The 25118-nt window shown below is 33.5% G+C and overlaps 5 protein-coding genes across 5 annotated transcripts; 3 read left to right on the forward strand and 2 right to left on the reverse strand.

Moving 5' to 3' along the window:
* Positions 1-645: 645 nt before the first annotated feature.
* LOC124536162 (DNA polymerase delta subunit 2) lies at positions 646-3708 on the reverse strand. Its single transcript, XM_047112625.1, has 8 exons — positions 3189-3708; positions 2980-3101; positions 2811-2904; positions 2316-2467; positions 1872-2048; positions 1593-1664; positions 1195-1431; positions 646-829 (listed from the first exon to the last, which is right to left on the reverse strand). Exons 1-8 carry the CDS (start codon positions 3557-3559, stop codon positions 717-719), a joined length of 1338 nt encoding a protein of 445 aa, XP_046968581.1. The 5' UTR covers positions 3560-3708; the 3' UTR covers positions 646-716.
* Positions 3709-5061: 1353 nt separating this feature from the next.
* Positions 5062-9083, forward strand: LOC124536377 (meiosis-specific with OB domain-containing protein-like). The gene is made up of 9 exons (XM_047112908.1): positions 5062-5308; positions 5389-5450; positions 5642-5795; positions 5881-5961; positions 6039-6132; positions 6880-7037; positions 8383-8539; positions 8652-8754; positions 8925-9083. The coding sequence occupies exons 1-9, from the start codon at positions 5062-5064 to the stop codon at positions 9081-9083; spliced, it is 1215 nt and encodes a 404-aa protein (XP_046968864.1).
* A 294-nt stretch (positions 9084-9377) lies between these two features.
* LOC124536378 (dynein intermediate chain 3, ciliary) lies at positions 9378-13392 on the forward strand. The gene is made up of 11 exons (XM_047112909.1): positions 9378-9592; positions 9902-10049; positions 10125-10380; positions 10462-10571; positions 10661-10812; positions 10920-11054; positions 11128-11209; positions 11299-11477; positions 11898-12030; positions 12307-12411; positions 13189-13392. The coding sequence occupies exons 1-11, from the start codon at positions 9378-9380 to the stop codon at positions 13390-13392; spliced, it is 1719 nt and encodes a 572-aa protein (XP_046968865.1).
* A 535-nt stretch (positions 13393-13927) lies between these two features.
* Positions 13928-21358, reverse strand: LOC124536281 (ecto-NOX disulfide-thiol exchanger 2-like). Its single transcript, XM_047112794.1, has 10 exons — positions 21138-21358; positions 20406-20549; positions 19696-20318; positions 19338-19562; positions 19076-19259; positions 18095-18201; positions 17432-17554; positions 16837-16980; positions 16091-16234; positions 13928-14353 (listed from the first exon to the last, which is right to left on the reverse strand). The coding sequence occupies exons 1-10, from the start codon at positions 21142-21144 to the stop codon at positions 14159-14161; spliced, it is 1896 nt and encodes a 631-aa protein (XP_046968750.1). The 5' UTR covers positions 21145-21358; the 3' UTR covers positions 13928-14158.
* A 926-nt stretch (positions 21359-22284) lies between these two features.
* On the forward strand, positions 22285-23540 carry LOC124536485 (DNA-directed RNA polymerase III subunit RPC8). The gene is made up of 4 exons (XM_047113038.1): positions 22285-22456; positions 22794-22977; positions 23090-23230; positions 23303-23540. Exons 1-4 carry the CDS (start codon positions 22346-22348, stop codon positions 23512-23514), a joined length of 648 nt encoding a protein of 215 aa, XP_046968994.1. The 5' UTR covers positions 22285-22345; the 3' UTR covers positions 23515-23540.
* The last annotated feature ends 1578 nt before the right edge of the window (positions 23541-25118 follow it).

Genomic DNA, 25118 nt, shown 5'->3' on the forward strand with positions numbered 1-25118 from the left:
AGTGACCTGTTGAGAATAAATGTAGAAATTCGAAATGTTGCGTTTCTCAATGTAGCAAGAAGATTCGGAGATTAAATTTTCATTTGCTTACAAAAGAATGGAGGAAAAATGGGAGACTGCTTTTGACGACCTCCGTGGTCGAGTAGTGTGTACACCGGTTTTCAAGGGTACGCCACTCTGAGGTCCTGAGTTCGATTCCCGGCCGAGTCGTGGTAGAAAAAGTTTATTAGTTTTCTATGTTGTCTTGGTTCTGGGTGTTTGTGGTACCATAACACGAGTGCTATAGCTGCTTACATTGGGAATGTACACAATGTTGTTCGAATTAGAGTATTTTCATCATTCAGAAAGAAACCAGATAAATCTAATTTACATTTAATAAATAATTTTTCCGTGACGTAACTTGCATCGAAAACTGTTAAAGTGTCGTTCTTAGACAACTTCACAAATTTTACGCTTGAGGTGCTTGTGAGAATATTTTTTATCGCCAATTCCAACTTAAAATCTCATTGCTTACGAGCGAGTGAATATTAGGTACATTACATAGTTTAGAATGTACAATACGCGATAAAAACCTAATTAAATCAGAATACTAAAATAATAATAAAAAATAAGAAATATATATATATACAAAAAAAACTACCATAATCACATGCCAAATAGTTTTATTTATTTTACATATATTATATAACATTCCAACTCCTTTTCTTCATTATTTTTTAGTCAAATACCATACTGTAACATTCCAAATTCTTTAAATTAACTAAAGCTACTGTTTTCGTTTCACAAAAGTTAGGAATACAAACCAATCTGACTGATTGTTGGTCATCTCCTAAAACAAAATAATTATTATTTAACTGTAACTCAATGTCACCAATCTAATTTACCAAGATAGAATAAATAAACCTATGATAAACATTACACATGTTCATATGCAATTTTACATACATGTAATATATAATATATCACATAAATAAATACTTATGGGTTTTATTTGTGTAGATTTGACTTTTTTAAGGCAAATATTCCTATTTTTATCCCCAGCTAATTGTGTCACTTGTGCTTGGTACTAGAACTTTGTTATAAAAACTGTTTATTGTTAAGCTGAACAAAAATTTTGGGATTATTAAGCTGACATAGAAATCATAAATAAAATAATATGCATAATTTACCATACATACATATTACTATAAGTACCTGTAAAGAGTTCAGTTGAGAATTCATCACAATTTCCATTAAAATATATTGCAGGACAATTGTAAATAGTAAAAGGGTCAGTGTCCAAGCATGGGGTGCAAGGAACTGTGTCTGGACATGTTGGAGCTATATGACGCCACTCCAATGTTTTCTTCATGACATCCAAAGGTTTGTCAAGCTTGCTGTACCGCATCACATCTCTTACAGGCTCGCCAGATGTTCCTAAGCATACAAACCCTGAAAAAAAAAATGTTAGTAGAAAATTAGAACAACACAAACAAAATCTTAATAATATATTTTTTAATATACAATTTATATTCAGGATAGTTATTGATTATTTGCAATATGATTTAAGATATATGTATTTGTAATTATTTTATAAAAAATGTTAAACTTACCTCCAATATCACACTCATAAGGATTAGAAACACGATTAAATGATTTATATTCTACTGCTTTTGGAAATAAACCTGAAAGATTAAATTTTCAAAAATTAGAAATGTTTTAAGAAAAGAAATAAAATAGATATATTTATTGTTATATTTTATATAACTAAAAGAGGAAATCTGCACTTCGACCACGTCAGTCATGGCAAAGCATAGCTTATGTCACCTTTAAAATATTTTTTTATCTGAAATAAATATTTTTATTGTACTTGTCCAGGATGTACAACTTACAATAGTGAAATGGTTTTTGAGGTAACATAATCCCAGCAGGATCCTTACAACCGGGCATTAGATCCAAAGGAACAACAGCACTGAGAGCAGCAGCAAAAGAATCAACCACTTCAGAGGCAGCTATAACATCCGATTCATTAAGTGTTGATTCATTTGATTGGTTTGCATATATCCCACCTGTATACAAAATAAACGAATTTTCTTATAAGCAGAGTTAGTTTCACATTTATTGCACTAGTATAGGTGATAATCATAAATAAAACGGTCAATTATAATTATTATTCATGTTTGCACTTACCATAGAAATGATACAAAAATAGAATATGTAAACTATGAAGCATGTGAAGTAGGCTTGTTAATAGCTCCAAGCAACCTCTTTTGAGAACCTCTCAAAAATTGATAAAGGATATAATTATTGGAAATAAAAATATTATGCATAATTACCTGCTATTACAACTCTAACGACTTTAGAAATCTCCTCCTGATATTCTGATGTGCCACAAAACCCAAATAGCCATTCCAATAACAAGTTTAATGAAAACAAATGATTTCCAGTTTTTGATGCAAGATTCAGACCTGACATAAAAACTATGTACCTAAAAATAAAAAGGTATCACTTCTTTCCTTTATTACTTATGTACACCAAAATTATTATTATAATAATATTATTATTACAATTCATTAATTAAAGTACGATTGACATATCTCAAATAAAAGAAAAATCCCATTGTCAGATTATAAGCATTAAAAACACAACTTTCTTAAAGCACAAATTAGGAATTATTTAATAGTATTGTGTGCAGTTATGGTTTATTTAATATAATGATATTTTCATGAAATATCTTATTTCAAAATCATCCTTTAATTTCTAGAGTTAAGTCTTAAGTTTAGTCTCTCCCTAAATTTTAGTCTTAGAGTAAATATTATTAGATACTCCACCTATCATCATTTAACTTTGGCAATGGTTTTTGTATGCAACTGCCAGCCCAGCATACATCTCTAACTGTAAAAATTCCATCTTCATCTTCACTTCCTGTAAATTGCAATGATGAATGAAGTATAATGCCATATATTTATGTTATTATTTTTGCAAAATGATTGTTATTACCCAGTAGTGCAGTGACAACACCTGTTACTACTCTGTTAACATCAATACAATCACCAGACAGTTTTATTCTTTGGAGTTCATCTTCTAATACTAAAGTATCTGTATCGTGGACAAAGTGAGTTCTGCATTGGTAAAACAAAAAATATTACGTTATAAAATAAGCACAACATTAGATTGCTGAAAGTATTTAGATATAATGTAATACAAACTTTGCTGGTTGAGGTAATATTTCAAGCTGATCTGATAGCTCTCTCAAAATACTCGGCTTTAATTCTTGTAATTTGAAAAGTGTTCCCATTATGATGCATGTTGTGCCTTTATCGCGTAATTCACACAACTTTAATATTTTGTACTTGTCAGACCATCTCTTTTTTACTATTGGAATCAATATATTTCTAAAGGTATTTAATCTTGCTGAATATATGTGGGCGTATTGTTGAGAAAAATCTCGAGATACCTGATAAAATCGTTTAGAACAATCTGCATAATTTACAGTGCGTCTTTCAGCATCGAGTATTTCAAATTCATTATTTTCATTCTTTGTATCTGCAGATGGTTTAGAGTCAACTTTAAACAACATATTGAATATTATTTAAAATATATTTTAATTCAAAATACACAAGGAACTCAAATATATGTTTAATGCTTTAAAGAATTAACTTAATTTCCAAATCAAAACACATTAGCATTACTTTACTTTGTCATTGCCGCCGAATTTAAACTCAAACGATTGTCAGTGTCATGTCAAGTAGGCACTGTCAGTTGCCATAACACTGCATAGAATAAAACTTAATCGTATTGTATTGTATCCTGCTCTTACTGAGCCTCTTGGAATTAGTCGTGATGATGGTAAGAGACCTGATGGATTAACATCGGTTCCCTGGGAACGAGGTCGGGCCATTGTGTGCGACGCTACATGTGTTGACACACTGGCGCCATCTCATATTCGAGAAACAATGTTAAGAGCCGGTGCCGCTGCGGAAAAAGCTGAAGCCAAAAAAAGAACTAAATATTCGTGTATTATATCTAATTACTTTTTTGTTCCATTTGCTGTCGAAACGCTTGGCCCTTGGAGTAGTGGTGCAAAAAGCTTCATCAAAAGTATAACACCTCGCCTCATTGCCTCCACTGGTGACAGGAGGGCTGGTTCGTTTTTTGCCCAAAGGATCGGAATTGCGATTCAACGGGGAAATGCTGCTAGCATTCTTGCCACCATTCCACGCGGTCAAGATTTATACAGTAACTAGTTTTAGTTCATATTTGTATATATATATTTAAGCATTTAATGTTGTTAATTCTTATGTTAATAAATAATAAACGTATTGATGAACCACTATAATTACGGCCACTGCAGCTACTGCGGCCTTTTTACTAAACCATTACGCACCAAATTATTATTTTTTTTTATGGTAGCGGTTGGCGGATGAGTATATGGGCCACCTGATGGAAACAATGTGCCACCAACCTTGGGAACTAAGATGATATGTCCCTTGTGCCTATAGTTACACTGGGGCTCACTCACCCTTCAAATCGGAACACAACAATACTGCGTACTGTTGTTTGGCGGTAGAATATCTGATGAGTGGGTGGTACCTACCCAGGCGGGCTTGCACAACGTTTATGTTAATAATAAAAAGGATCCCGCTGTACCAATCGATCAACAATAAAAATGCTTAATTAATCTCATTACTCAAAGAATTTCAATTTCATTAGAATCTAGTAAGATAAAAATAATAAAAAGATATAATCTTTCTTACGTAATATTAATTATTCTGTAAAATAATTATGTTTAAATCCAATGTGTTTTGTAAAACTAAAATGTATTCAGGAGTATATAAAAGGGAAATTTTCTGTTTCTTCTTCATATTAGGTCGAACAATCTATCGACCGTCCCAAAAATTGCGCCATGCATTTTTTCTGTTCGATGAAGATAAACATATCGTAAAATTAAGTGTTAATTTCAATTAAAGACGATTTATCGTTTTATTATTATCGATTATATATTATTAATAATACTCTGTGACAAAGAACAAACCAAACGCTTTACGCTACTTTTTATTTATTTGGCGGGAAATTTAAAACATGGCAGGTGTCCAAAAAGTGTGCCTTAATAATTTAAATATTAATATTAAAAATGCTTTAATAGTTGGTATTATAATAGCTAAAAATAGTCCGCGCACAATAGGTTCTAAGAAAAAAAATGGTGAAACACGAGGGGTTATGTCTTTTACACTAAGGGATTCTGATATCGATACAATTAATGTAGACGTATGGGGATCTGAATATTTTGTTAGAACTTTTTACGAGAGATTTCTTGTTGGTGACGTCGGTAATAATATAATTAATCTTATTCGTTGTTTGTATAGTTTTATCAATTTTTTTTATCTAACTTGATATTCTTAATTTTAGTTGAAATATCGTCTCCCAAGATTTGTGTTAAAAATGGAAATAATGAAACATATCGACCTCAGGTTCGTATATTTATTGCTTATGTTTTAATGTGTTAATGTTTCATGAAATTGACGAACAAGGGTAAAAAATGTATTTGTAGAGTACCTGCATAAAAAAAAATATATAATTATTTCAAATCGTTATTTAACGATTACTACTACGAGTCTCGAGCGAGGCTCAACTAACTTACATATACACTTGATATTTTAAGGTGAGTTCTCCTTTTTATCTCTCCCTCAATGAAGGCCAATCTGAAGTAAGCATATTTGATGGAGACACAATCGGAATGTACTTACCGCTTTTGCATATTCCCACAAAACCGAGCGCTGGATATTGCGGTCTTTCAGAAATTGTTAAATTCCAGGGTAAAATTTTACTCTTTACTTTTTCTTTTTAATTTTAAAAAGTACATTCTATTTGACTGCTAAATTTCAAATTTTATTATTGCAGAACAAAAAGGTGACGTGTACGTAGATTTACTTGTGGTGGTTAAATCTGTAAAACCTGTTAAGGCGATTAAAACTAAAACAGGTAAATTAAATTAGCTTTACATAAGCAACGTTAATTTCCAAAAACTTTATTGCCAACATTGGAATTGAATGTTGTAGGTGCAGAAATGTCAGTGCGATCTATTGAAATTATTGACAACACGACACCCGCATCGCTTATTCTTGATGTTTTTGATATTGATACCATTCAAAGGTAGAAATTATTATACTATAATATATGTACATAACAATAATACAATATGCCGTATCAGCTACTACTGGCAACTACTAAACAAACAATAGGCTGTCGTAAATATATTTCTAAGAGCTAACATCGAATCTACTACCATTTTTGCCGTTGTCAACTACTTAGACCAAGAGGTTGTTGACAGCTAAATTAACTCGGTTTGTCAAGTTATCATTTGAATTGTCGATGATACCGAATTGATTCTCACAAATATACCTAAAACTAACTAATAGTTTGACTTAATGACTTAAATTCAGAATGTAACACAATTGTATAGTACGACACAAATTAGATGTAGCATCGGAAAATGCAATGGAATGAAAATAAAACCGATTACTGCCGATTTACACAACCAATAGGAATAGCTCCCAATCGCGCCATTCGACGCTATTCGTCGCTATAGATTCATGCGTCAGAGAAAACAAGTGCATGTAAATCGACGCGTCCAATTGACGATTATATTCGGTCATATGATATTACAAGTTATTACATTTGTGCAAAGATCATATTCGCATGAGAAATAAATATTGATAATTTGGGATAGCGTACTCAATTCGGATGTGATCGGTTTTTACGAATTTTGCCGATGCGACATCTAAGTTGTGTCGTACTATACAATCATCTTATAAAGTCGTACGACAATAGTCATGAAATAAACATAACAAATCAAGCCGCGTGTGACACTTGGCGGGTCGGTAACGGGGGGTTGTGCAGGGCGGAGGCGTGGCGCGCGGGGGAGAGCGTGCTGTTCGTGTCGGACGCGCGCGTGTCGTGGCGCGCGCGCGGCGTGCGCGTGCAGGCGGGCGCGCGCAGCGTGCTCACGCACCAGCCGCACGCGCCCGAGGCCGAGGCGCTGCGCCTGCACGTGCGCAGTCAGTCTCGCCACTACTGCTAAACCACTGTAGATCACACCTATTGTTTCAAATTACTATATGTGATGTACGACTACAGAGTCGAGATGGCCCAGTGGTAAGAACGCGCGCATCTTAACCGATGATTGCGGGTTCAAACCCCGGCAAGCACCGCTGATTCATGTGCTTAATTTGTCTTTATAATTCATCTCGTGCTCAGCGGTGAAGGAAAACATCGTGAGGAAACCTGCATGTGTCAAATTTCATAGAAATTCTGTCACATGTGTATTCCACCAACCCGCATTGGAACAGCGTGGTGGAATATGTTCGAAACCTTCTCCTCAAAGGGAGAGGAGGCCTTTAGCCCAGCAGTGGGAATTTACAGGCTGTTAATGTTATTGTTGTTGTACTATATGATAATGACCACTCTCTAAGAGAGCCAATTACATTAAAGGCTTACGATACACACAGTGCCGGATTGACAAATCTGCCGCTCCTATTTTTTTTTGCATACATTTATTATTAGTGTTCTATAGTCCTCATTACATCGGCTTTTTCCCGTTATTAGTAAGATTATAAAAGTTTCTTTTTAATTTCTGTTAGACATATTTGGGCTAAATTTGCCGCCCCTCTAAATCCGCCACTGGATACTTTAATTGGTGGTTTCGTGCAAGCCCGTCTGAGTAAGTACCACCCACTCATTAGATATTGTTCCGGCGTACCGCTTCACTTGGTATTGTGTTCCCTTTTGAGGAGTGACACTAGATCACAAAGTTAGAGGTGAAAAAATATATCACCAACCAATAGGTACATAAGTTTTCCTCTCATATTAGAAAAATTAGGAATAACACAGATATAATCAAAACTGGTTAAATACTTCAATGTTAAGGGCCCTAATCTTGCTTGACACACATACTAGGATTACACAATTTTACACAAATTTCCCATAACTTATAGTAGTCTTATGGGTAATCCACCTCACTATGGCTCTGCTTAGAAAAAAATACCGACCAGTTTTGACGTATATATTTGGAATATTCAGGTAATATTCTTTTATTCATGCCACTTGTCTATTTCAGCTTCTTAAATATAAGCTTTTTGTCCAAAAACTGACAAATAATACAAAATAACACCATGCAACATTGGATCTACCTGTGTTGTATTCCTTATCCTTAATAGCATTAAAGCATTTTTTACCTACGCGTTTAAAAAACGGTAAAATCTAATCGAAAATAGATATCTATATTTATGATCGTTGAAATAATTGACATCATATATAGGGTCTACCGTTTTAAGGAACTAATCTTCGCAGATATTACTGATGTATTTATAAAATAAATCCTATAATTCGATTCAATCATCCAAGATGGCGGAGAAGCCGCAACCTGGGCAGCTTGGAGCGGTGAACGTGCGTGTACCGCCTCCGTGTCACAAATACAGGATCGCGTTAAGTCTGGAGTTCCATTCTGCGCTGCACTACATGCACTGCTGACACATGTCGATTTGGATGAACTTGTAAACACGTAATTAACTTTGTCTCATTGAAAAACTTTTACAGTGAAATCAGTAAAATAAAATTCATCGAATTATGTGTTACATATTTATAAAATGACAAATAATAAAAAAATTCAACAGAGAGGGAATTTTAGAGGAATTGAGAGTTCGCTTCGCAGACCACACGGGCGAGCTTAATGCACGATTGCCTGTTAAAGTTTTGGAAGACACATTCGGGTACTCTGTAAGAAAACAGATTTAATAAAAAATATATATTATTCAGATTTGCCATATTGAATTTTTTCAAAAGTATATTGGTGTTCTTATTTAAGATTTTTATCTTTTGTGTTCAATTGTTAGATTATATGAACGAATGGTTCGTTTAATCTTTCAAATGCGTTTGTTAAAATGTAGGTAGAACAGTTAAAGGCAATGCCAACAGAAGAGAGAGGGGCTATTCGTTGGATGTTCCTCTTGGAGCAATGCAGCGCCAAAGTCGCGGTGACTCCGCCGCGTCTCGTCATATTGACCCTTCGGAAAGCGTCACCGGCCGATCCAATACCTTTGTACTGAATTTTTCATCGATTCGATTAATTATTTTTTTCTTTAATAAAACAATTCATAACATAACTTTTTTATTCCTTTATTTACCTAATCGATAAACAAATAAATTCCTATTAAATATATATCTATCTTATGCAATATCGAATAGTTTCTAAACATTCAAAACCTTAATAACGAACGCCTAGTAACACTGTGCCTTCTGAAATGATCGTCATAGTTTTCGTTTATCGATCAAACCTTTCCATGGGAGTCCTTAGCTCATGGTACTTATAGGAAATATTGTTAGCAAATCATCGGTAAGCAATGGAAAAATCGGATAAGACTGATTTCACATACGAATACACGAAACGGAGAAAACATTTTGGAAGACAGACTCTTTTTAGCGATCATGATACAGAGTTGAATGTTAATATTCCTCCTAATCCAGCTATGTATAAAAACTACATTCTTCGGAATCCTGTTAATGTAAGCATACAGAACACTGGCACTATGTCGGAACATTGGGTTAACTCTGTGAGGTAAGTCTTATATTTCTAAAATTCTCACCTCGAATAGTCGATTCTCGAAAGAGTTAAAATTATAATCGCATTTATCTATATTAATATTATAAATGTGAATGTAACTGTCTGTCTGTCTGATTGTTGCTCTTTTACGACCAAATAACTGAAATGAATATCATTAAATTTGATATGAAGCAAACTTGAACTCCAAGAAAAGACAGGCTTTTTTTTTGTCTAACACATGATAACCAACACCCTAAAATTCGTGTGAAGCCGCGGGTGACAACTAGTATATTATATATTATAAAACAGTGTTTGTATCTTTAGAGCCGAATATACAAGTTCAGGTGTAAATCACGTAGAAGGCGGCTGGCCCAAGGATATAAACACCAACGACCCTGAAGCTGCCCAAAGATATCGAAGGAAAATTGAAAAAGACGATGCCTACATACACGCTGTCATGCATCTAGGACACGTAAATATCGTACAATACCTAATTGGAATATTTACAGATTGGTCCATTAAAGGAATATTTTTCTAAATATTTTAGAGTATGGAACATAATATATTACAAAACAACGCTGTAGATATGTATCAAATATATTACTCCGAGCTGTCTTCTATACCGCCGGTGGAGCGAAGCAGCTGTCACACCGTTAACGTGTACCGAGAGCCTGGTTCTGCTAGACGACCAATTCGTTCCCTCTCATGGCAGGCAGACGGTGCCCGGTTAGCGTCAGCACATGCGGATGTTAATTTCATGAGATGTGCCAGAAGTATTCAATTTTCATACATTTGGGACATAGGTAAAATAAAACTATACCAAAGTATTTTAAATTAAACTATTTTTAAATAACTTAATTACATCTCATTTAAATAATTCCTAGAAAATGCCAACGCACCAGAGTTAGTTATAACACCGCCACAACCGCTGTTGGACTTACAATACAATCCTCGCGATCAACATATTCTTGTAGGAGGTTTGATGAACGGTCAAGTATGTTTAAGCAGTGTTTGATAATTAATTCTAAAGATATATTTTAGACAACCCAATATATATATTGAATAATTAATTAATGTTGTCAGGTTGGCTGCTGGGATATGAGAAAGGGCAGCGAAGCAATAGCCCTTTGCCCACCACACGTTGCTCATAGAGATCTTGCGCGAAACGTTCTTTTCATTAATTCGAAAACTGGTGCAGAATTTTTTTCAGCTTCACCTGACGGAGTTGTTAAATGGTTGTATATATTATTATTTTATAATAAACAGATAAAGATGTCAAAAAATCAATAAGTGAGAAAGATAACTAAACTACATGTTTTCTGACGGTGCAGTTATGTTACAGGTGGGACATAAGAAATATGAATGAACCAACTGACTCAATGATCATAGATGCTGTTAGAACGAATAACGATACACAATGTGTCGAAAACGCTTTGGGCATTTCCGCACTTGAGTATGAACCAACTATTCCAACGAGGTAAAATACGACTTTAAATTAGGCTGAAGTTAAAAAATCATAAATTTTAAGCTTATAATCTTATATTATTCAGATTCATGATTGGAACGGAAACTGGACTAGTGATAGGGGGTAACCGCAAAGGAAAAACACCCTTGGAAAAACTGCCCTCTAAGGTATCAATAGCCGAAAGTAAATAACTTTTTATTCGTGTAAATCAAAAAACCTTTAGTAAATTTTTAAATAAGTATTGTTCTATTTTTAGTACGAAGCACATTTAGGACCAGTGTACTCTTTACAAAGAAATCCAACATTTTTGAAGAACTTCTTAACAGTCGGCGACTGGACAGCTCGTGTGTGGAGCGAGGATTGCAGAGAATCTTCAATACTTTGGACTTATCCACACCGAACTAAGCTCACGGACGGGGCTTGGAACCCTATAAGGCAATATAACTTGTCTTTTTAATCGTTATCGAACTTATGAAGTTTATTTAGCAACTGTTTGGTCAAACACTGATTACTTTTTTTAAAGGAAGAAGACATGGCATTTTTTTTTAAATAAATATGAGACAACATCACATACGTTACTCTGATCCCAATGTAAGTAGCTAAAGCACTTGTGTTATGGAAAATCAGAAGTAACGACGGTACCACAAACACCCAGACCCAAGACAACATAGAAAACTAATGATAATCTACATCGACTCGGCCGGGAATCGAACCCGGGACTTCGGAGTGGCGTACCCATGAAAACCGGTGTACACACCACTCGACCACGGAGGTCGTCAATTGTTTAACTAAGCATCATCTGTACACTTTGAGATCAGTTTTAACTTCAATAAAAAATGATACGCTTTATTTCAGATTTTCACTATTGCTCGTGACACAATGGGACGGGTGCCTGTCCTGTTGGGATCTGCTGAGAAGGCGAAGTGCGCCGATTGTTACTGCACAGCTGTGCGATGAACCACTACTGCGCCTTCGACCACATGAAGGGGTACCTACCTATCATTAATTTTTTTTAAATACTTTTATTTTATTTACTACAGGCACAAGGGACATAACATCTTAATTCCCAAGGTTAGTGGCGCATTGATGATAAGGAATAGTTAATATTTCTTACAGCGTCGTTGTGTATGGGTGATGGTGACCACTTACCATCAGTGGCCCATATGCTCGTCCGCCAACCTAACCCATAAAAAAATTACACATTTAGATTAACCCTAATGTTTATAAAATTCGATTTTATTTTTATTTCCGTAATGCTTGTAAGGGACTCTTGGTAGCTTGCGGCAGTAGCAAAGGGACCATCTACCTAGCAGAGCTGTCACAAAACCTGGGCACTGCGGATAAAAACGACAAACAACTTCTGACCCATGTGAGTTTATATTCATTAAATTATTTTAATTTAAAATTAACTGCAATTCAATAACTTCTATTAGAATGGAATTTGTAGCAAATTTATGACCCCATAAAAATGCCAATAAAAATAGATTGCCAAACAACGATGGCGACAAGTATTCCAGTTTCATACTACAAACATAGTACTGTGTCACTATTAAAGCAATACTTAGCGAATGAGATTTTTATAATTTTCTTTACGCTTACTCAAGAAACTGTTTATTTCGAAATAAATATTTGAATTATCAACTTACATTTCATCAGATACATAATTATGTGGATAGCCACCGAATAAAAACGGCCCGGCAATTTAAAGATCAATGTATCAGGAAAATCTGCTGTTTTACTTTTGAGTTTACAAATTTACAACCGTCTTATTACGTCAAAATACAATAAATAATATAATCAACGCAACCCTTCCGAAATGCAAACACGATTACTAAAATCTGTCAGATCTTGGAGCGCGAAAACAAGCGCGAACGAATCCTGGAGGCGCGGATGCGAGAGCTGCGCCTCAAGATACGAATTATAATCTTACGTTTCATCAGATACATAATTATGTGGATAGCCTCCGAATAAAAACGGCCCCAATTAAAAGATCATTGTATCAAAAAGATCAATGTATCAAGAAAATCTGCTGTTTTACTTTTGAGTTTAAAAATTTATATTACCGTCTTATTACGTCAAAATACAATAAATAATATAATCGACGCAACCCTTCTTAAATGAAAACACGATTATTAAAATCTGTCAGATTTTGGAGCGCGAAAACAAGCGCGAACGAATCCTGGAGGCGCGGATGCGCGAATTGCGTCTCAAGATGCGTCAGGAGCGCGACGGCGCCGCGCACGCGCCCGACGACGCCGCGCGCCGCGACGCCGACCTGCGCGACGCAGAGGCCGACTACCGCCTCGCCGTCGCCGACCTGCACGCGCGCCAACACGCACTGCCCGCCTGACGCCCGGTGGGGCAACGACACGACCGGGGGATTGCGTAGGGGGTAACATTAATAAAGGCTAACAACAAAAAAGCCCAAGAAATTGAGGAAAGCAAAATTATCATTATTGACATAAATTATGTTTGCAAATATGTCAAAAGCACCGCCATAAAAAAACAGCTATTTTATACTCATTGATATTTTTTTATAAAACATTAATATTTTTCAACTTATTACAAAATTAAAATGTTTTAGATAAAAAAGTTAGTAAAATTTAATTTGAAAGAAGAAAGGTCTCTACAATTATTTTTCTAACATCATTCGTCTCATCATCATCATCATTCTCGAGATATCGAATTAAACGCATTTCCATCGAAATGACCTGGAGCTGACCTCAAAACAAACCCCTCAAATTGGAATTCATGCTCAGAATACACCTATCGATCCTCAAAATCCCCAAACTGTGTTCGCTCTTGTTTATTTATTTCGTAATTTGACTGGACTGTGTAGTTAACTGAAAAAAACTGATTTAGAAATGACTTGACAAAAACAAAAGTTCAAGAAACGTTTTACCAATTTTATTATAATGTTTTTACATAATAAAGAATATAAATTTCACAAACTTATACCTTAGTAACTTAGGTGCCTGAAAAAACATCTCACCGAGTAGCTTCAAAACGGTACATAAATCTCATCTTAATGTTAAAGATCAAAACCATTTATTTGATTTTTACACTTCATAATAATAAACACTAACATAATGATACATAGTGTTTTCCTTTTATGATTATTTTGAAATTGTCTTATTGAAGGCAACAAACGTCCATCTGTTTTCGATATTAGCTCCGACGCCACTCGTAGTTCTCTCGAACACTTCGTCGTGTTTTTGAAGGACGTGATGAATGGTCGTCTGCGAGACGCTCGGGAACAACGCACGGACGTACGACACGACGTAGTCGAGACTGGCCCCTTGTGGGTGCACCTGAAACAAATTACTCGTCACTGAATGTCTACTATTTATTTGAATTCACCTTTTTAGTTATTAACTGTGGCTTTCCCACGACGTATAGTACGACACAACTTAGATGTCGCTACGGCAAAATTCATAAAACCGATCACATCCGAATTAAGTACGCTATCCCAAATTATCAATATTTATTTCTCACGCGAATATGATCTTTGCACAAACGTAATAACTTGTAATATCATATGACCCAATATATTCGTCAATTTGACGCGTCGATGTACATGCACTTGGTTTCTCTGACGTGTGAATCTACAGCGACGAATAGCGTAGAATGGCGCGATAGGGAGCTATTTCTTTAGGTTGTGTAAATCGGCACTAATCGGTTTTATTTTCATTCCATTGCATTTTCCGATGCTACATCTAATTTGTACTATACCCTTTTAATAAAACTTATGGCTCCACTACACGTTGGGCCTATTAGACCGGGAGATGATAATGACAAAACATTTGGTCATTTGTACAAGTATGGCGATTCTTCAGGGGTCTAATTACGTTAAGGCAAAAAGGAAAATGATGGTCATAGCGCTCGCACCGGCGGCACAATCGCATGGGATTTAATGGACCGCGTCTAAAAAATAACGAGTGTCGAAAAAAAAAAGTAGGCGGTAGCGTAATGCCATACTTCTCGGGTGTGGCTTACAGCCCGCCATACCGACGCGAATACGTTAATTTTAATAAAACAATTCAACCATTTGTACCAGGCTAATTTTTGCACAGATAATCATCGTCGAGTAGCCATTCACGAAAATCACCTTGCCATACTTTTCCGAGAGTTCCTAATGGCCGCCATACCACTGCAAAGGACTATTTTTTTTTTTCGCCATATATCTGTCTCTGATGTCTCTGATTTTCGCCCGCTGCAATTATTATCTATAGGATCTTGGCACACTCCGCAACGGGAACTTACATTCTGCGCGACTTCTTGTCTAGTTTGCAGTTACGCGTCAACGCGAGAGATGTTGCGCATGCGAATATACTTACGTAATTAAAATAATATGAAGTTATATATATTATATAATTATAATTATATTTTTATTATAATTAAGATATAATCTATAATATATGGATGATACATATTTTTACAAGTTTCGAAGAAATAACACGATGAAGTTTTTATAGTCTTCTACACTAGTATTAGAAGCCAAGGTCATCGCTTTCACATGTGCATCTGCTGCCTCAGCTCATCTCTCTCAGCTCTCTATTTAGGTCGCGATGGAGCTCATACGAAACACAATATGAAATATATATTATAAGCTAAGCTTCTTTAAAATCGGGCAAACAATTTTTTGCTGCTACCCAAACCGTATAAAAGAGCGATAACAGATGTTTGTGGGAACATTTTCTTGTCGACAGTCCGAGAGGTCGGATGGTCACGTGAGTCCTTTGCGAATTGCTGTGTGTTTTTGTTAGAGTGTTGATTGATATTTTGTTTCCTTAAATAAATTGTAAGAAATAGAAATACAGAGTGTTTGTCATATTTCTTATCTTATTTTTTTTTATCTTTAACCACTTCTGATCCTTACAATATAATAAAAAATATATCAAAGCTTTACATTCGAAATATTAAAATTAGTTCTACTTTTTACAACACCATCTGTGGACATCGTAAGCGAAGGGTCATGCTTGCCGTCATTAAGCATATATAACAATATATGTACAAAGTAAGAAATACTCCACAGGACTAAATAATACCTGCAAAAATGCGGACATAACACCAATCAACTTCGCTTCACCGCACTGGACCTCGACATCTTCTTTCAAATGAACTTTGGAGTCAAGTTCTTCTGGTAAGGGCGGTGGTGGCGGTGGTTTATTTACGGGCGAAGGTAACGGCGGCTGAGAAAAACAAAATTATATTAAATAACAACAGCCTGTAAATTCCCACTGCTGGGCTAAAAGCCTCCTCTCCCCTTGAGGAGAAGGTTTGGAACATATTCCACCACGCTGTTCCAATGCGGGTTGGTGGAATTCACATGTGGCAGAATTTCTATGAAATTTGTCACGTGCAGGTTTCCTCACGATGTTTTCCTTCACCGCTGAGCACGAGATGAATTATAAACACAAATTAAGCACATGAATCAGCGGTGCTTGCCTGGGTTTGAACCCGTAATCAGCGGTTAAGATGCACGCGTTCTAACCACTGGGCCATCTCGACTCTATTAAATAACCTCTTTATATAAATGTTTATATAAACATTCTAATAAATTTAACATTCTTAAAGTCATATTTAACCAATATCCATTATTGCAAGAAAATATATATGTACACATATTTATTAATTTTTCAGTCAATGTGGTCTTTATATATGTGTAATGTATATTTAACTATCTAGGTTCTTAACTTTATTCCTTATTTTATAATTTTTATTTCTATGTTATTTTATTAATTTCCAATAACTTGAATGACAAGGTTATTTCGAATTACGTCAAAAAACTTACAGTTTTGTCCATGGCTCCTTGTAAAGCTTGCCGCGCTATAAATTGAGCTTTAAATTTCTCCATTTCCTTTTGTGCATCAGCTTTTATTACATCGACTTCGTTTTTGTACGCTTCAAGTTGAAATCGAAGACTTTCATTCTCACGCTGAACGTTCATGAAATAGGTAAGAGATATTTACATTAAAACATTTATACATTTACGTACATGGTTCATTATCACAATATTTTCACTTGATTACAAAGAATAAATTCGTCGCAAGTGAAAGAAAAACAAAATACAGGGACAATTTACAAGAGACATAACATCTTAGTTCCCAAGGTTGGTGGCACATTAACGATGTAAGGAATAGTTAATATTTTTTACAGCGTCATTGTCTATGGGCGATGGTGACCACTTACCATCAGGTGGCCGATATGCTCGTCCGCCAACCTATATCATAAAAAAATTAAAAAAATACAGGAATAGTCTGTAAATTTCCCATGGCTGGACTAAAGCCCCTTTATAGAAGATTTGGAGCACCGCGCTGCTCCTAAGCAGATTGAAGAAAAATACTATTTGTTGGCTTTGACTCATCAACGAGTGAAATATTACCTACCTTCAGTTCTTGTATTTCTTCATTATTGTTATCAAAGTTCATAACTCTGTTATTAAATCCATTGAAATCCGAGTCATCTCCCACAAATTTCTCGTTAAATTCTTCTTTCAGAGTATTAAATTCCTAAAAAGAATTGCTTTATAAATTATTATAATATTTCCTTCAGTGTCGAAAGTCAATGGGTTATATTACGTAGTAATGATAAATTGCAAGAAATTATTAGTAAATACAAATTAAGTGTCTTACTTGATACAATATATTTAATTATAAATATATTATGTTAAATAAATAGAGAAATATTAATATTCAAGTTTTATAACACCTCCTTTATAAAGATTTACCTGTAACTGCTGTCTTCCAAATTTTGTATACAAAAAAGTATTGTGAACGATAATTTTTCGACGTCGAGCACAACCCCCACAATTTGTTACTTTCAAACCTTTACCTTAGTTACATACAAGTACAATAATTAGCTGATATCAGAAGAAAGAAGCATAACTTTTGTGACTTGATAGCGTCTTCCTTCGGCGAGACACGTAAACGTAGAGAGATATATATACCAGTATATTTAATAATAATTCGAGTATTCGAATGGAGGCGACGATGCCTTTAATCGAACACATTGCGCATTATTAATGTGGTTATCAATCAGGTCACAATTACCTGTGTCATTTTCTGCCAAGTTTCGATGTTCTTCCGCTGGGGTTTAGTAAAGTGGTCCCACACACGCTGGTGGGTTGCCGCACTAAACACTTTCGCCACCTGTTCGACTGAGGTTCACAGAGATTACGTTTAGAGGATAGAGACAGGCCGCTCGAGAAACATACCGTAGTACTATCGTGACCGCCCAGCCTCGTGACCCTCAACATCGCATATCTACCTAGTCACGGATGGCACGTATTACTGGTGGACCGCCGGGCGTCGAGCCTCGCATCGAGCCGAGTAGTGTGCAACACACAGAGGTACCCAAACACTGTAATGCTATGACAAATATGTTTTTATTCTCATTAAGAATTATTTCTTTGGTTTTATATTGAAGAAGAAAAACATAGTTTGTCAATGCATTTTAACTTACACACAAATCCTCTAAGTACCGAGAGAAAATATATTGGACCATATCCTGTTGTCGCTCGCAGCTTATTGACGATTGAATAGTTGAAGTCAAGTGTAGACCAAAATAAAATTACTTTTTCTCTATGAGGAATCCATTCTTTTTTAGGTAGTGTAATTTAATCATGTTTATTTGACTTAACCAAAAGAAATTTAGGAGAAATTGCAACAATTTCATTTTAAGTTATACACATTAATATCTATTTAACAATTATCAATAACGTCTCCAAACTAGTGTTATTAGATTGTTAAAAAAAAATAATTGTGACGATATAGAGTAGAATATATGAGAAAAGCTTAGCAATAGAATGATTTATTATAAGTCAAAATAAAAGGGCAATGTATTAAAAAAAATTAGACTTACGTATTACTGTGTCGCAGTCAACATCTTACCTTAGAGATTATATTAATACAGAGAAAATTTCTAAGGGATGCTTTCGTTTTAGAGAGAGATAAGAGAGTGACCAAGTGATCATTCACCTACAAGGTGAATGCGTGACTAGAACCTTACAGGTAATGCAAAGATGTACTTACGTTGTTCTATAATGCCCTGTATGTGTGTTTTCACCCTCTCCCTGCATTCCTGTAACTCTTCCTCAGATTGCATTTTTTCGTTAAATAGCCTTCGAATGTGTGAATTAGTAGCTTGAATCATTGAGTAAAACTGATTAGAATTTTTTTTCGAACATTCTCCCCGTTCAAGCCAGGAAATTAATGTCTGTAATAAAATAACAATGAATAAGTTATCATTTATATTTAAAATTTAAATTCTCAATTGAAAATCTATATGACCTACCGGCAATGTGCTTGGAAAATGTTCTTCATTCTTGATTTTTTCAGCTAATTGAACAACAGCGGCATTAGAGAATGGTTGTATTCTGACAGGTGATGGTGAGCGACGATAGTTCATGTTTCTACTTGCTATAGCCTCATGTTGTGCTGTTAGCTGTTGTATTTGTTGTTGTTGAACACGAAGAGCTTGACGTTGTCGTCTTTCATATTCATTTTGATCATCTCTACTCTATTAATTAAAGTAAAAAATTATTTTCTATTCTATAGCAGAGGAAAGATTTTTTGTATTTGAATAGTTTTCGTATTTATATTTAATAAAACATACTACTCAATAAATTTCTAGATGTACAAATTATTCTTACCAATGCATAGTCAACGTGGAGCCAACCATTTGTAGCATGAGAGTCTTCATCTTCTTCAATGTCATCTTTATCTTTGTTCAAAAGCTTTATTCTATAACCTGAAATAACCATTGCAGCATCCACACAACTCTCTCTGTCAAAACGTATGTGACAAAAGTTTTTTTTTGACAATCTCAGTATTTGAATCCTTCCATAGCGTTCAAATATCTCTCTTACTGTACTTTCCCTTATTTTATCAGGTAAGCCTCCTACAAAGATTGTTCGGCAACCTGGAGGTCTAGCTCTACGAGGTGGTTGCTGAGTGCCAGGATCAGGAGGAATCAATTTACAATGTTTTAAAATAACTTCTTTTTTATCATGTGCCACTTCACTCCCAATATTGGGAGGAAACATTCCCATCATAGCAGGGTCCACCATAACACCTCCTATCATTCCCATCTCTAATGGTGGGGGAGCCGGTGGTAAAGGCTGCGGTCCAATTGTTGACATATCCATAGTAGCTTGAGACATCATCTCCATTCCAGGTCCTTGCATCATATCCATTCCAGGAGATGTCATCATACCTCCACCCATCATAGCATTAGGCATCATCATGTTAAACATTCCACCCATCATCATATTTCCTTAAATTATATAAAAATAAACTAGGGATATAATATATGATTATTAAAATGAGTTTAAAAGAAAATGTCAAATAACTGATATTGTACCTTGAGGATAAATATTCGGCATCATCATTGGATTAATTACATTAGGCATATTCTCAGAATTTTTACTTTGATCACCATTTTTAATATCTCTTCTACGTCCACTATTATCTCCTCTAATAGGAGATCTTGATCTATCTCTTCTTCCTGTTAGGATATAATAAATTACCAATAAAAGAACAGTGCCATTTCTAACATATAAATCTATAAATATGAAATAAAGGATATTTTCATATTAATGTATTCATAACTAATCTATCATTGATATTTGTAAATAAAAATCATTTCAAAATCAAAATATTTATTATTCAAGTGGGCTTATACAAGCACTTTTGAATCTTCATTTAAAAACTATATTAAGTGATGCTACCACTAGTTCAGAATGTAGGATGTAGGATCTTGGACTTTCTGCCAAAATATAAATACTTTACAATATGAGTGTTTATTTATCAAATTTATAATTTAAATTAAAGGGTGGTGGTAAGTTAGCATAAATCTATGATAGTAGATTTAGATTACAACTCTAGATATTGATGATTTCGACTTTTCAGAACACTTTTAAGAAAGGTATACTTAGTTGAATGGAGTCATGCAAATGACGGCTTTAATATCTTTGGTACTACTATGATTTCTATGAATAAAAGCAGAACTTCGCCAGGCCTATCGCCTTCATCCCATAGAATCAAATATCTGCCAAAAATATTCATAGATTTTTATCAAAACAATATACACTACCTGACATTACTTCCTTAAAAAACAGAAAAATAAATTATTTCACAGTAACTTGTTATGATTACTTTACATTAATATAAACATGTAATGATAATTATACCAAAGCTTTGTAATAGGAACATAGAGCACAACAACAAATATCAGGAGACAAGAAGAAATATAATTTTTTTATTTAATCAAAATAAAATAATAACATTTTAAACACTCGATAGTAGGACCATAAAGAAAACAATGACCATAGATAACATAAAAATGATAAGTGAGTACTCAGAAAGATATTAATATCCTGAATTTGATGAACAAAATTATTCTAAAATTATCAATTGTATAGGATTTTGTATCTCAATTATACTAAAATTATTATTAAGAATATACACTAGGCAAGTGACTAGTTCGAAAAGTAAGCCATAACGAGTTAAGGTAGTCTATATATATGTCTAGCAAACCGCCACGGCTTTGCACGAGTGAAGTGTTGGTACTAAATATATACTACAAACCGTTTAAATAAAACTTTCACACGTTAACGCTTTTTCATTTAGTTTAGGACCATATTGTGTTGTATTGACTACATATTAAATGCACAAAATATTTAAGGACTAAAGTACATAATTGGATACGGATTGCCTGTCTCGCTTTCACGCCCAAACTACTGGACAAGTTGTCTAGAGCCTGAGAAATGACAAAGGTTACTTTATTTTTGGGATGAAAGGTTGTATGAAAGTATTCAATCGAAATTTGAAGATTTTTAGAAATAAACGTATAAAACTTATATTTTATGCTGTTGATCAACACTTACAAAATAGCCTTTCATTATACGGATAAGAAGTGTTTACATATTCTAAACGTACAAACACGTAATGTACACGGGTTACAGCTAGTATTTTAATACATTATTTTAATCTATCTCACAGGGTTCGGCCAGTGTATGCAATCCTCAAAATCATTAGTCTTTCTCCACAATTTTATGCATGTATTATACATATAAATCTTATTATTATATAAATATTTTTACTTATTACTATAACTTAAGACATTATTTTTATTAATAAAAGTTATGGAGAAGGTCGTTATCTTAATAGTCTATAGTATTTTATTATTTTTATCCTGTGCCGTAACCACAGAGTAAGTAGATTTTATTTATTATCTAGATTATAGCAAAAGCGCCAATGTTTTTATTTTGAAAGTATTTATTTTAAATGTATTAATTAAAAATGTTTGTTTTATCTGAAATGAAAGATGTTATACGAGTTACGCCTGAAAATTTTCACCAAAGCCTAACTGAATCAATTACAACGTTATTGAATAGGAAACTAGCGAACAAGGTAGTTAATTCGGAAATAACCTAATTTTTTACATTATAAAGTTCATGCTGTAAACTTTTCAATTGCCTTGAATAAAATTATGGACTATAAACACATTTCAAATAGTCGTAGCCCCGTAGGTAGTAATGAAAATTAAACTATAGAACATACATAAATATTTTTAATCTCTTTTTTTCGTGCAGAATCCTGCAAACATGTATCTTCATTATCAATCATGATTTTAAATTCATTAAGATACATGTTTATTATACAAAAACCTACACTGAACATCAAGATGGAATACGCGCAGAAAGGGATATTTTTATCAAAATAATACAAATTATTTTTCATGTTTTAGGTAGTTTTAAATGTAGGTTTATGCATAGCATTATTTGATATTACAAATATTGGACATTCATATATTTTTCCCGGTGATGGTTCATCACATACTGAAGTTAAGTTTAGATATATAGTATTTAGGCCATTAGTGGAAGAAATTCTTATAGGAAAAATTAGAAGTTGCAGTAGAGAAGGAGTTCATGGTAAGTCAATATAAATCTATTTAAAAAAAAATGTTTTTATGACTAAAAAAAATTATAAGTAGTTCACCTATATAATGTATAAATTGTAACATACCGTAAATTTTGTTTTCAGTTACTATGGGTTTTTTTGATGATATTTTAATACCAGTAAATGCCCTTCAACATCCATCTAGATTTGATGAAACCGATCAAGCTTGGGTGTGGGAGTATCCTAAAGAAGATGGTGAAAAACATGATTTATTTATGGATTCAGGTAATTCATTTAATTGATATTTAAAATAATGCAGATATAAAATTTATAAACATATAAATATTTCATTTACAGGTGAATCAATAAGATTTCGAGTCACAAGTGAAATGTTTGAAGAAAGTTTGCCAAGTGGTCCACCTGGGGGTGAATGCCCAGTACAATCAATTGCTCCATATAGACTTTTAGGTGGAATTAATGAACCTGGCCTAGGCTTATTAACATGGTGGGAAACACCTGAACAAGATGCCGATGTTGATGAAAATGATGAAATAGATAATGATGAATAGATTGTGATAAATTTATAAATAATCAATCTTTTTATTTAATTAAATAGCCCTATGTTGCAACCATCAGCCTTAATAATACATTCACCATTGAGCACCTGATAGCTGTAAACACATTATTAAAATTATCTAGACTTCAATATTCTCTCTCCCCTCTTAATCAGATGCAATGCCAAATCTGACATGACCGGAAAGGCTAGCCAGTTGCCCCTAAAGAATACTCAGCTGAATACATTGGTTTTACATTTTTAGATCTGCTACTAAGTATTATCATAAAACATTATCTGGAATCTAAGTTTGAACCCTTCCGAATTTCAGACCTTACAAGCAAACAACTTGACCAATGGTGGCAGGCAGGTGTTAATATGTATTTACAAATTATACCCCTCTTAAGTTTTATGTACATGTTTACATTTTATTTATATTACAATAACTTTTATTCTGTTTCAGAATATATGCTTATAAAAAAGGATACACAATAAATAAATGTTGTAGGAATTTTTAATAAAACATTTTATCAGATTTGCAACATTAATATATTTTCCTTTCATAATACAATATAATATAATAATGATAAAATATACTTTCATATATTTATGCAATAATATACTACATCTAAAGCAAATACATTATTTTTTCTTTATTTTAGACGAAACAAATGTATACATATTCATACAAAGCAACAGCCTTTATATCACATTGAGTAACAAAACCATGTAATTTAGCAAAATAGAAATTATAATCCTTTAAGTTCATATATATAATGAGAATAGACAAAAGAAGTATAATAGAGTATTTTAAAAACATTGAGATCAGTTTTTTGATCATTAAAATACATAACCATGAAAAAATATTTTATAAGTTTTTTTTATAATTGTAAATAACCTAAAAAACTATCATAAAGCACCTAAAACGGTTATACATGTATTACATTTATAACATAAATTATTTAAAAAAAATGTATCTTAAACATTTAAGACACAACAAAGTCAATTTAATTAAGCATTTATTGCTTATGAACTAATTCACTAATACATTGCGAAGATAGATTTTTTATTTGTATTATTTTAATACAAAAAATAATTATAAATTTTGTTACTGAAAAATCATACAAAATTTAGATGATTGTGCTATTTTAATATACATCTAGAAAAATATGACACTATATTTTTTGCATTTCTAATAACTATATGTATTAGAGAGCAAATTTCTAATATTAAATGAACTATATTACTATCGAAAAGAAAAAAATCACTCAAATACTAAACTAATATATAATATAACTACTGGAAAACTTATTGATTTTACTTTTTACTTAAAATATGGAATCAAACTAGCTAAAGGTACTACAATTACATAATGGTTAGTATCATGAAGTAAAATAAAAACTGTTACATTGTATTCTTCCGCAGAAGGAATTTTTATTATTCTCTCAGTATACATACTTAAATATTTTGATAAGGTATATTTTAATGAGATATTTTTTATTATATAATAGTACCTGCTTTTGTTTTTTTTAAAATGATATACTTATTGTAGTATTTAGATTGATTAATAAATTGATTAAAAAAAATATTTGATCTTGCCAATATAATTTTAATAAAGAT

The sequence above is a fragment of the Vanessa cardui genome, chromosome 16 (assembly GCF_905220365.1).
Source record: "Vanessa cardui chromosome 16, ilVanCard2.1, whole genome shotgun sequence".
Lineage (NCBI taxonomy): Eukaryota > Metazoa > Arthropoda > Insecta > Lepidoptera > Nymphalidae > Vanessa > Vanessa cardui.

Coding starts and splice junctions, on each gene's coding strand:
- LOC124536485 (XM_047113038.1), top strand. CDS start 22,346: ATGTTTGTTTTATCTGAAATGAAAGATGTTATACGAGTTACGCCTGAA. Junction 22,978..23,089: donor CAGTAGAGAAGGAGTTCATG/GTAAGTCAATAT, acceptor TTTTGTTTTCAG/TTACTATGGGTTTTTTTGAT. Junction 23,231..23,302: donor TGATTTATTTATGGATTCAG/GTAATTCATTTA, acceptor TTTCATTTACAG/GTGAATCAATAAGATTTCGA.
- LOC124536377 (XM_047112908.1), top strand. CDS start 5,062: ATGGCAGGTGTCCAAAAAGTGTGCCTTAATAATTTAAATATTAATATT. Junction 5,796..5,880: donor AGAAATTGTTAAATTCCAGG/GTAAAATTTTAC, acceptor TTATTATTGCAG/AACAAAAAGGTGACGTGTAC. Junction 6,133..6,879: donor GATATTGATACCATTCAAAG/GTAGAAATTATT, acceptor GGGGTTGTGCAG/GGCGGAGGCGTGGCGCGCGG.
- LOC124536162 (XM_047112625.1), bottom strand. CDS start 3,559: ATGTTGTTTAAAGTTGACTCTAAACCATCTGCAGATACAAAGAATGAA. Junction 2,468..2,810: donor CCAAAGTTAAATGATGATAG/GTGGAGTATCTA, acceptor TTTTATTTTTAG/GTACATAGTTTTTATGTCAG. Junction 830..1,194: donor CTCAACTGAACTCTTTACAG/GTACTTATAGTA, acceptor ATTTTGTTTTAG/GAGATGACCAACAATCAGTC.
- LOC124536281 (XM_047112794.1), bottom strand. Junction 19,260..19,337: donor ATTTTCCAAGCACATTGCCG/GTAGGTCATATA, acceptor ATTTTATTACAG/ACATTAATTTCCTGGCTTGA. Junction 18,202..19,075: donor ACAGGGCATTATAGAACAAC/GTAAGTACATCT, acceptor TGTGAACCTCAG/TCGAACAGGTGGCGAAAGTG.
- LOC124536378 (XM_047112909.1), top strand. CDS start 9,378: ATGGAAAAATCGGATAAGACTGATTTCACATACGAATACACGAAACGG. Junction 9,593..9,901: donor CATTGGGTTAACTCTGTGAG/GTAAGTCTTATA, acceptor TTGTATCTTTAG/AGCCGAATATACAAGTTCAG. Junction 11,478..11,897: donor GGGGCTTGGAACCCTATAAG/GCAATATAACTT, acceptor GCTTTATTTCAG/ATTTTCACTATTGCTCGTGA.